The sequence below is a fragment of the Zea mays genome, chromosome 6 (assembly GCF_902167145.1).
Source record: "Zea mays cultivar B73 chromosome 6, Zm-B73-REFERENCE-NAM-5.0, whole genome shotgun sequence".
Classification (NCBI taxonomy): Eukaryota; Viridiplantae; Streptophyta; class Magnoliopsida; order Poales; family Poaceae; genus Zea; species Zea mays.
The window spans coordinates 134,904,637-134,916,929 of NC_050101.1; the positions used below are offsets into that span (position 1 = coordinate 134,904,637).

At 39.5% G+C, this 12,293-nt stretch overlaps 1 protein-coding gene across 1 annotated transcript; it reads left to right on the forward strand.

Annotated features, from left to right (window-relative positions):
- Positions 1-1,788: 1,788 nt before the first annotated feature.
- Positions 1,789-7,253, forward strand: LOC100282107 (glutaryl-CoA dehydrogenase). The gene is made up of 13 exons (NM_001368935.1): positions 1,789-1,974; positions 2,079-2,180; positions 4,414-4,520; positions 4,884-4,961; positions 5,052-5,175; positions 5,286-5,359; positions 5,481-5,540; positions 5,659-5,768; positions 5,922-6,081; positions 6,177-6,253; positions 6,342-6,513; positions 6,621-6,713; positions 6,899-7,253. The coding sequence occupies exons 1-13, from the start codon at positions 1,959-1,961 to the stop codon at positions 7,025-7,027; spliced, it is 1,302 nt and encodes a 433-aa protein (NP_001355864.1). The 5' UTR covers positions 1,789-1,958; the 3' UTR covers positions 7,028-7,253.
- The last annotated feature ends 5,040 nt before the right edge of the window (positions 7,254-12,293 follow it).

Genomic DNA, 12,293 nt, shown 5'->3' on the forward strand with positions numbered 1-12,293 from the left:
CACGAGCCACGGCTGCGACATACAAGAGATGCGCCACCCAGAGGCATTAAAACATCACATACCATTGATCGATAGCTCAGAGATTAAGTATGAATATAATCAAAAGTAACCATAGAACTCAGCTCAACATCATTGAAATTAAAACCACGACTGCGACATAGAAGAGATGCGCCACCCAGAGGTATTGAAGGATCACACACCAGCTCAAAATTATTTCTTTATACAAATTAAAGTAGCAAATATATACCAGAACATAATAATATGATCCAACAGAACATAATCATTGTAAAAACACCAAAACCATGTTTAAACAGTAAAACATATTCATTGTTTAGACAGTAAAAACAATACCAGATCATACATATGAATGTTCAAAATAGATCAATACAATAACAAATCATGTTTAGACAGTAAAACTTGTTCTGTTCCCAGGCATAATCATTGTAAAAACACCAGAAACATGTTTACACAGTAAAACATAATCATTGTTTAGATAGTAAAACAATGATCCTACAAATCATCTGATCCCAGACATGATGTGCTCAGTTGCAATGATTTTACTATCTAAACATGATTTACTGTCTAAACATGGTACTTACATGTCTAAACATTGATCTACAAATATGTTTTACTGTCTAAACAAATCATCTGATCCCAGACATGATGTGCTCAGTTGCAATGATTTTACTGTCTAAACATGATTTGCTATCTAAACATGATTTAGACAGTAAACATGATCCCAAACATGATTTGTTTAGACAGTAAACATGATCCCAGACATGATTTTGGTAGTCTACAAATTATCTGATCCCAGACATGGAAGCGAAATGGGTGCATGCGACACCACAAGCATGGTACTTTGTAGCAAAACCCTAAAATCATCCGAGGAACACTAACAACATGGTACTTTGCAGCAAAATCCTACACCAGAAGCTATTTTTATATAACAAATTAGCAAACTATACCAGATCTGAGAGGGGTGAAATGGGTGCATGCAAGAGGGAGAGCTCAAATCAGACGAAGAACAGATCTCAGCCAACAACTACCAGATCTCAGAGGAGAGAAATTAGCCAACAACTACCATATCTCAGCCAACAACTACCAGATCTCAGCGAACAACTATACCAGATCAGACGAAGAACAGATCTCACCCAAGAACTATTTTTATGCATAAATATCAGATCTCAGCCAAGAACTACCAATACTACTACAAATCAAAAGAACAGATTACCTGGAAGGAGTGTCACAACAGCGAGAGGGAGGAGACGCGAGAGCTCGAACGCGAGGGAGAGAAGACGCGAGAGCTCGCCGCGGGGGAGACGAGACGCGAAAGCTTGCTCGCGGGGGGGAGGGGGACCTCGACGGAGAGCTCGAGGGGGAGAGGAGACGCGAGAGCTTGCTCGCGGGGGAGCTCGAGGGGGAGAAGAGACGTGAGAGGGAGAGATGGGAGGGGAGAGGAGGCGGCGGCGAAACCCTAGCGCGAGGAGAGCGCGAGCGCGAGGAGAGCGCGAGGCGAGCGCGAGCGCGAGGAGAGCGCGAGGCGAGCGCGAGCGCGAGGAGAGCGCGAGTGGCCGAGCGCAGCCTGGCTCGCGTGGAACGCGCCTTTTGGCCGTATCCCACGGGCCTGGCTGAGGCCAATGTTTTGCACGAGCGTGGCCTGGCCCAGACACACGTCCAAGCAACCAAACACACGGAGCTGTCTGATTTTTGCATCTCTAGAGTTTTGCACGGGCGCATGCACCCAACCAAACACACGGGTAGTCTCTCCACTCCAACTCACGCCCGAATCGTCTTCGTTTTGTTTCGTTTCGTATCGGATCGTGCCGCTCTTCCCTTCTCGTCTAGTCTTGTCTTTCTTTCCTCCTCTGTTACTCCACCTACAGACCTACTACTGCCATCGGGAGGGTAAGCTCTTCGGAGCCGGAGCCGGGTCCACGTTAACGCCATCGAGTGCTGCGATGGGCAGCTTAGGAGGTGGGTGCCAGACCGAGCTCTCGGACGGCGGTGTCCGGCCGGTGAGTCGTGGGTGGTGGACCATTATTTCGCCGTCGTTGACCAATTCCCTTCCGCTGCTGCAGGGAGCGCCGGTGCTGGGGACGGCGGCAAGGTCGGGCTGCCGGCGCTTGACGTGACGCTCGCGTTCCCGCAGGCCACGCCCGCATCGCTCTTCCCGCCAGCCGGTGAGATCTCTACTCTTTGCCGCCTCCGCTCTCGCGGTTTCTGTCGTACGTCGTTTAGTAATTTGGTTATATGCGTTCTTTCTGGATAGGAAATAATTGTTCGATCAAATAAATTATGATTGCGTAAGCGGGATCTTGTTCTTTTTTCATTGGAGAAAGGAATTGGAAGCATTGTCTGCCTCGTTATTTTCAGAGTGGCGGATGCATAATTCTGTTCATCATTTTGCAGTACAGTAATCCTCTCTAATCCTTTTGTTGCTTGATTGGGTGACCAGCAGAGCTCCAGCAAAAGTGACCTTAATTTGAGCAAATTTTAGGCTAGAGTTAATATATTTAGGTTTGAACAACATACCTTATTATAGATAGATAAAAGCTAGGGTTATTAAATCCACCTATTTGGGTTTGAACAGCACACCTAATTATTCAGCATAACAGTCTAAGGAAATATTTCACATATTTCACTACTGAAAATCATGGTGTATGGGTGAGGTTTGGGGTTTTAAAAATCCATTTTGGGTTTGAACAACAGACCTAATTATTCAGCATAACAGTCTAAGAAAATATTTCACTTCTGAAAACCATGGTACCCGTAGTTCGACAGGTTGAGTTTTTTTAGGAGCAGAACTCCAAGTGTGTACTTGTCTCCAAGATGTGTTGGGGGCGGAGGGTCATTTGTGCAGCTCCAAGTGTGCACTTGTCTCCAAGATATGTTGGGGGAGAGGTGGGTCATTTGTGCACCCAAACGCTGCAACTGTGTCTTTGAATTTTGATTTTGTTCAGTTTTTCTAGAGTTGTTTATGATCACCTTTTGGCCATGGTTAATCCCAGGGCACTTCCAACTCAAAAAAAAAACGCATGGTTCCTATCTTCATTAATTAAGATGCTAACTAAGAAAAAAGATGACTTGGCACAATAATTGCAATTAAAAAAGGAGTAAAGCGGGCTGGTGGTCTCTAAACTTGTTCAGGTGTGTCAAGCCGGTCCTTAAACTCCCAGAACAGCCGATTAGGTCCCTAAACATTGTTCTGGTGTCATTTTAGTCCAATCTCTGAACAAGACGCGGTTAGCTGACGTGGTATTGCCATCGTGTCGTTCACATGGCACGGTATCGTCGGAGCAGGACGCGGCGAGGACGAGGAGGCGGCCATGTGGCAAGCCATGCCACGTGGATTACATGGTGGCAAGATCACGTCAGCTAACCATGTCATGTTCACAGCTGATTGGACTAAAATGACAGCAGAACAATGTTTAGGGACCTAATCAGCTGTTCTGAGAGTTTAGGGACCGACTTGACACACCTGAACAAGTTTAGGGACCGCCAACGCACTTTACTCTAAAAAAGAGATGAAGAAATGGTTTTTACTACAGTTTAGTCAAGGTTCAGTGAAATGGCTTCTAGCCAAGGTGCATGCCTGAAAGGTCAAGCATGGAAGACATTTTGTTAATAAGACAAGTGATGGAGCAGTATAGGGAACAAAAGGAGGATCTATACATGGTCTTCATTAATTTGAATAAGTCTTATGAAAAAATACTAAGGAATATTATGAGGTGAAATTTTCACCAAATATAAAGTTCCAACGAAGTATGTTGGACTCATTAAACAGATGTACAACAATATTGTGATTAGTGTTCGAACAAGTGATGGGACATAGATGACTTTCCTATTAGAATAGGACTACATCAAGGATCAACATTGAGCTCTTATCTTTTTACCTTGGTGATGGATAAGATTACAAGGGATATATAAGGGGATATCTTTTGGTGTATGTTTTTTGCAGATGATGTAGTGCTAGTTGATGAATGTCAGGCACAAGTAAATAGGAAACTAGTGTTATAGCGAGAGACTCTAGATTCCAAAGGTTTTGAACTCAGTAGAACTAAAATAGAATATATGAAATGTGATTTCGGCGCTACACATGAGGAAGGAGATGTTGGACAAGAGTGTCTCTGGTTGGATAATAACTGCGCTCATGTTACTGTACAACTTGCATTGAAGCACGCGTGATGTCGACCTCTTTTCTTATGTTCTGTTGCTGTCAGAAAGAACTAGAGTTGTTTTTTAAACTCTAGCTCCTCTCTAGGATTACTGTGTAATGCTTGTGTCAGTATGGTTAATTAGCATTGGGTGGTGTTACTTGCACATTACAATCTGTGACTACGGCATCATATTTTGGTATGCCAAAATATCAATTTCCGTTCATTTACCTTTGAGCTGACCTGTAGTTGGCTGCAGTTTCGGACTACTACCAATTTGATGATTTGCTGACTGATGAAGAGAAGGCACTCAGGAAGAAGGTCCGAGGTATCATGGAAAAGGAAATCGCGCCCATTATGACTGAGGTATGCTCTTGCTAAAGACAGTTACTAATCTTTCCATTTTTTTTCTTTTTGACTGAGTGATGGCAGGAGAACTGTTCTTCATTAAGCTGAAGAAGGCAAAAATAGCTGTACACAGACTGAGCTACCAAAGTAGCCAATCAATAAAAGGGCATTATGCTGCTAGAGAGTAACCGCTCGAGTCATATTTACTAAACAACATGTGCAGTCTTGATTTTCACACAAAACATAGTGATCTAGTATATAGCATACTCCTTTTCTACTAGTGCATTCTACTCTCCCTTGACGTGACTTGCTAACGCGCTGCAAGTCCTCTAGACTGACTCATCTTGTCATTGGCTTAAATGATGTCATTTTACTCTGCAGTACTGGGAGAAGGCTGAATTCCCATTCCATGCCATTCCCAGCCTTGCCAGTCTTGGTTTAGCTGGTGGTACAATAAAGGTAGCAACCCAACAAATTTGGGCTCTATATTGAAGGTAAAGCCTATCCAGCTGCACATCATTGGATTGTTTTTTTCTCTTCAAATTTCAGGGGTATGGGTGCCCTGGACTCTCGCTTACAGCTAGTGCTATTTCGATAGCAGAGGTTGCACGGGTCGATGCGAGCTGCTCCACATTTATTCTAGTGCACTCCTCGTTGGCTATGTCCACTATTGGTAAATCTAGCATTTCTTGTAACATTTTATACATAGTGTCCAAACAACTTTGTACACCAATGCTCAGAATTCCAGTTATCGTCTTTTCACTGTTTTTTCCTGGAGAGTAGCCCTTTGTGGATCTGAGGCTCAAAAGCAGAAATACTTACCATCTCTTACCCAGTTCAAAACTATTGGTTGCTGGGTGAGTTCATTGTCCAATGTATTTTGTAACCATTTCTTATGTTGTCGACACTCCATTCCGAGAGGGTTGAGCATGCTATTTGATATTTCACCTTTCTAAGGGTATTGTTTGCTTTCTGCAGGCATTGACAGAGCCAGATTATGGAAGTGATGCAAGCTCCCTAAGGACTGCAGCAACCAAGGTTTAGTTCATTTGGGAGTATGATTTTATAAGATAAATTTGGATATTTCTAATGATGCCAATGATGTGGCCTTTTCACAGTACCTTATCATGTTGTTGTTTTTTTTTAATTCTGGTAGGTACCTGGTGGTTGGCATTTAGATGGACAAAAACGCTGGATAGGTAACAGCACTTTTGCAGATGTCCTCATCATTTTGGCTAGGAATGCAGATACAAACCAACTAAATGGGTAATCATCCTTTTCTTCCTGGCCTTATTATACTTCTTGTACTGTATCTATTGTTCCTTTATGTCTCAATGACTCAATACGAAGGTATATCTATTTTTGATCAATGCAAGGATTACCTTGATTGCTGACAATGAATGTGCTGCGCTATTCTAGATTTATTGTAAAGAAAGGAGCTCCTGGTCTAAAAGCCACAAAAATTGAAAATAAAATTGGACTCAGAATGGTTCAAAATGGAGACATAATTCTAAATAAAGTATTTGTCCCTGAGGAAGACAGATTAACAGGCATCAATTCATTTCAGGATATAAACAAGGTACTGATTGGACGCCTCTTTTACAACATGTTGTGCCCTGTGCTTTGTCATATAATCAGAATCTTATTTGGCCATGGTTTTAACCCCTGAAACAGGTCCTCGCTATGTCTCGAATTATGGTGGCATGGCAACCAATAGGCATATCAATGGGAGTTTATGACATCTGCCATCGGTGGGAATCACATTGCTACATGTATTTTTAGTCTATTCAGCATGATACATTTTAGATTCCAACTACATCACAATCTTCTATTGAATAGGTATTTGAAAGAAAGAAAGCAATTTGGAGCTCCACTGGCAGCTTTTCAGCTCAATCAAGAAAAGCTTGTCCGCATGCTTGGCAACATTCAGGCTATGCTTCTCGTTGGATGGCGACTGTGCAAGCTGTATGAGTCAGGCAAAATGACACCAGGCCGGTCTAGTTTAGGCAAGGTACGTAGGTTACAATATAGCTAGGGATGGATTTCACATCTTGAGCCTGTCTATGTTGTCGTCATTGGTAGTTTATTATGCAATCTATTGATAAGAGGTGAATGCAGGCATGGACGTCCAAGAAGGCCAGGGAGGTGGTTTCTCTTGGGCGAGAGCTACTGGGTGGCAATGGCATTTTGGTTGATTTTCTTGTCGCCAAGGTAAGAGGGGTTCAGCAATTACTTTGTTCTTACATGACACGCAAAAAAGAAAAGGGGGAAAGAAACCAAACTAAGTTCTGTACTTGCTGCCTCATATATGATCATGGCACTTTGTAAACCATGTGGTGCAACTTAGTTACAATCTTTAGTGACGGAAGTGCCTGAAACAATCCTTACGTTTGCAGGCATTTTGTGACGTGGAACCCATTTTCTCGTACGAGGGCACCTATGACATTAATAGCCTGGTGGCTGGCAGAGAGATCACCGGGATCGCGAGCTTCAAGCCTGCTGTGTCAGCAAAATCACGCCTGTGAAAGTTGTTTTTTTCTTTGTTCCCGAAGACAGTAGAAATCAACCTTGTACATTCAGATGATTGGGAATAAGAACGGTAGGAAAGCTGTAAAACTCGACGTGCTTCCTCGTATGTACTGTTCTGTTTCAAATTATTCGACGTTTTGTCGGAACGGAACGGAGGACCTGTATGGCTGTATATGATACTCATCCTATATATCACGCAGCTTTTGAAGATTTTGTAAAAAAGTTATTGTTGGGATTTTGATTCTAAGAAGCCAACGATAACATTTCGATGGTGGTGTTAGCTTTCTGAACCCAGAAAGCTATAAAAATCCACGAAACCAGATTTTTCAGTTTTCGATATAAACTCAGCTTTTTTGAGCTTCTAACTTTTCGGACGCTAAACAAAAAAGTTAGTTGTTTGTTTTAGCTTCTAACTTTTTACGCTAAGAAACTATGTAGAAGCTCAAACAAACAGGATCTTAGACATGTAATGCGGTGATTGACGAGCGCATCAGTATAGTAAAAGAGTCGTATATCCTTGCATACCAACAACATCAACATGTTCACTCATGCTTCTTAAATTCGTTGTTGATCACCACCACAACAATAGCAGCAACAATGTCTCTATGGTATGCGCACATGCGGGGATAAAGCACCCTGATACTGATTTGCTAGCACAATGTGAGACAACGAGAGAAACAATGGTGATGTATTCAGAACCCAATCCTAGGGAGAGAAATGACGGTGGCTAAGATGATCCTCTCTAGCAAGCCAACCCTACCCTTGCTCATGGCCTTTTATCTTAAAGGCACATTACCATTCTTTTGCATCATGATTATCTTTTGAGTATATATTCAATAATCTTCTACTTACACTAGAGTCAATCAACTATACAACTGTTCCAACTCCTTAAATGTATGAGTCGTTAGGTTCACGTGTAGACAACCATAATAAAAACAATCATTTTTAGCCATTAATCAATAGAGACATCTAGCTACATATACTAAATCCCCTGCACATATAAACATCATATCAACTGAATCTTGATATGTACATGTCTTGATGTAGTGAAGGAGAGATTTTTGCCACCCTTGTAATAGCTCAACATTTCACTCATTCTTATAGTACTTGTGACTAACTATTTAGTCACATCTTGATTAACTCTTTCATCACATTAATATGACCATGCACTTTGTTAATTTGACCACATCAAGGGGCCCAAAGATATCTCTCCTATTATGTAGGAGAGACAAATCTTATTTTGATTCACTAAGTTTCATGGTACATCTAAAAACTGCTTTTATAAACTATCTAGTTATGGAATAGCGTTTGGCAACCCTAAAATGCATCACTACATACAGTGAGAAACAATGACGATCTTAGTCTAAGGATCCAACAATTATACCACTCGAGAACGCTTGATGACACATTTTAACATAACAACCCTAACAACATCTCAGATTAGGTCAATCCAACACCATGAACTTTACCATCTTGTCCATATTATTGATTTTATATCTCTATATCAATGATTTATTAAACATGTTCATCAATCAATATGTGTGCTAGTTATAAAATCATTATTGTCTCACAAAATGACATAAGACTAGAGATATTTTAAATAATGTTATAAAATATGAAGTTTCACAAAAAATCATATACTCACCAATCAATGTAATAATAATAATAATTTAAGGGTTAAATAAAACTTTATTCAACACTCATAAACATAAAATATTTCTACAATTATCTTCCACTTACACTAAATTCAACCATGCAGGTATAAGGAACTGATTACACTCGTGTTTCTCATGTTTTGGCCATGAACGATGCTTCATTAATGGATCAACAACATTCAGGTCTGTGAGCACTTCACAAATCTTCACATCACCTCTATTAACGATCTCATGAATAAGGTGATAGCGCTAAAGTATGTGTTTCAATTTTTGGTATATTCTAGGTTTTTTTGGCTTGTGCAATAACACCATTATTATCGAAATAAATGGCATAAGGATTTATCACACACAAAACCATACCAATTTAGAAATAAACTTTATGATCCAAACAACATCCTTAGCAGCTTCTGACGTCGATATATACTCGACCTCTATTATAGAGCCAGCTACATGTTTCTTGCTTGGAATTTTTCTAAGTTATTGCTCCTCCATTGCAAAAAAACAAATTCTAATTGCGATTGACCACCATCTCTATCGATTTAGAAGTTAGCAACAATGTAACAATTTATAATGAGCTTTTCCTCATCTCCATAAACCAGGAGCATATCCATAGTTCTCAACAAGTACTTGGGGATATTTTTACAGCCACCTAGTGAGGCTCACCAAGGTTAGATTGGTACCTACTCATAACTATAGGAGCATAAGCAACATATTGGCGTGTACATAGCATGGAATACATGATGGATCCCACCGTGAAGGCATACCAAATCACACTCATCCTTTTTTGTTCAACAAGTGTCGAAGGACACTGAGTATCACTTAGGGTAATGCCATGCGATGTTGGCAAGAATCTTTTCTTTGAATCCTACAAATTAAATTTTTTAATACCTTGTCAATATACATACTTTGGACTAATTCAATTAGCCTTTTTTTATCTATCTTTATAAATATCAATGCCCCCTACCTCTTCAAGATATTCTTGTACTTGAGTGTTCTTGAACTACGTTCTATTATCGCTTTTGATCTTTTTGATTCTCAAGTTGAACTCATTTTGAGCTCTTCTCAAAAAACTCTTTATGTTCCTTGGGTTTCACTTTTGTCCTATAAAAAGAATAACCAAGTGAAGCGAGTATAGTCATCAACAATAACTATATCATACTTACTCTTGTCGATGCTAAGATAAGCAACGAGGTCGAATAGATCCATATGTAGGAGTTCCAATGGTCTTGATGTCGTCATATATTATGTGTGACGACTTCTTCCAACTTTCTTCCCTACTTGACATGCTACACAAGGCATATCTTTCTCCAAAGCAATCCACACTTCTCTTGGACATCTTGATCATTTCATGGTGAACAGTCAAAGAGCTTTTAGATGACTTAACTCATGGTGTCATGGTTGTGGGAGGTTCACTATGCTAGAGTAGCAAATAACTAGCCCATAAAGAGCATTTGCTCCTTATGAGAATTAAGGGAGAGTGAAACTCTTATGCGGAAGCTTCAATGAGGATCAGTGGAGAGTGTCGACTCTCCGATATAGAGAAAACATTAAGGTGTTTCTAATCCTTACTTGAATATTTACTTGTGAGCAATTATATCCAAATATCAACATTACTAGAATTGTCATGCTAGTATAGGATTTGAGAAATTAAATTTAAGCATTTATATTATTAGTATATGATTGAAACCTAAGATATAAAACTTTTGATCGTAAGATAGAAACTAGGCACACTAGATACAGTGGCCTCATTAATATTCTCAAATTTCTACAAAAACATCAGAGAATCCCAATTCACCTCTCACTTCTTGATCCTTCTATGAACTCTTACCAACTACTATGTCGATACTAGCCATTATCGACCGTTGAGCATGCCTATTGACATATAGTCTAACCTGTCTTATGCCCCAAACCTTTCTCTAGAACCTATCGGTTTACCATTAGACTCTATCCAACGGTCCAATGCCCCTATGTCACCTTGGTCCAATGCTCGTTCGAGCATGAACAATTTTGTTGTTTAGTCTGACACCCCACTCCTCTCTCAGTTCGACGCTCCTATGATCCCTCTCCAATGTTTCCTCGATCATCTGGTTTGGGGCTGCTCAGATTTGATCTGACGTATTGGTTCGAGGATGTACAGTACACTTTTTCATATTGTTTCTTTCTAATCTTTATGCCTGACCTTTGTGTCTGGCTTGGTTCTATCTTATGTCTTAAACACTTACGTGAACTAGTAGATTTTCAACATGAATTTTAGTATTTTGTTTGAGATTTTAATCATTTAGATCACCCTTTTGTCCAAATCCAAGTTCATGTTTACATCCTTTAAACTGTATTTAAAAATACTAGCAAATATTGTTATATTCAAAAATACTATCCAATAATGTTAATCTAAATGGTAATATTGATAACAAATATAAAGATGAAACTATAAATAGATCAAAGTCTATTTTTATATCAGTAAAAATTCTAGGGCCGAAGAGAGTTTTTAACCGAGACTATAGCCCACTAAGGGCTTGTTTGGGAGTAGGTGGAACAAAGAGAATTGAGGGGGCTATAATCCCTTACTATTCAATTTTGAATAACAAGGGATTATAGCCCCCTCAATTCTCTTCATTTCACTTGGTCCCAAACAAGCCCTAAGGGTATGTTTGGTTCAGCCTTTTGAACATGCTTCTGTTTAAAAAAAGCAGAAGCTAAACCAAAGGGATTCAGCTTGCTCCTTTGAAAAAACAGCTTTTCTATAGTATAAATGTGAAAGCAAATTGGACACTACTTTTGCTGCTTATCCAAGTTCGCTATATTAATAAATAGATGCGACAAATAGAAACTAAAATATGACTATAATAATTAAATGTTATAATAAATTAAATAAACATAATTTTCGATAAAAAATATTAAAATGGAATTGTAACATTGATTTATTTGTAAAAATACCAGAAACACAAATAAGAAATTGATTTTTAAAATTAGGTATATTCATTAAGAGATATAGTTAAACAAAGTGCATATATTCATGTAGTTTGTTTCTGGTGAACTCACAATAGCTTGATCCAAAGGACTTTCAAATATTTTTTTCTCGTAACAGTTTTTTCATAGCAGACAACTCACAACAGTTTTTTCATAGCTTACAACTAAACTAAACACACCCTAATCCTGCTTGACAGTGGCAGGAGTATGAGGTGGTTATTTAAGCAATCAACAGAGGAAGAACGTTGGTTCGAGATGGTGGTGCATATTCAAAATAACGTACGCAAGCTTTATTAGGGTTTGTTCGGTTAGCTCTCAATCCATATGGATTGAGTGAGATTAGGTGGATTTAAATCTCAAATAATTCAAACGTGATGGTAAACAATAGTTCTTTCAGATGATTACCCATCAGTATTCAGTAACATGGACTGAGAAATCTCCAGGGCTGAATCAACACATCAGCCATTCCAAAAAAGTGACTAGTCATAAGAAAGAGATTAGGTACTACATGTACATGTACTGTATATGGCATGACGAATGCTCCTCCAAAGCTGCCAAGAATAATATTGACCGTGATGTGCTAACGTACAGGGTATTTCATGAACAAAACATGCAGCACCAATCAACAAGGCAAAAAATA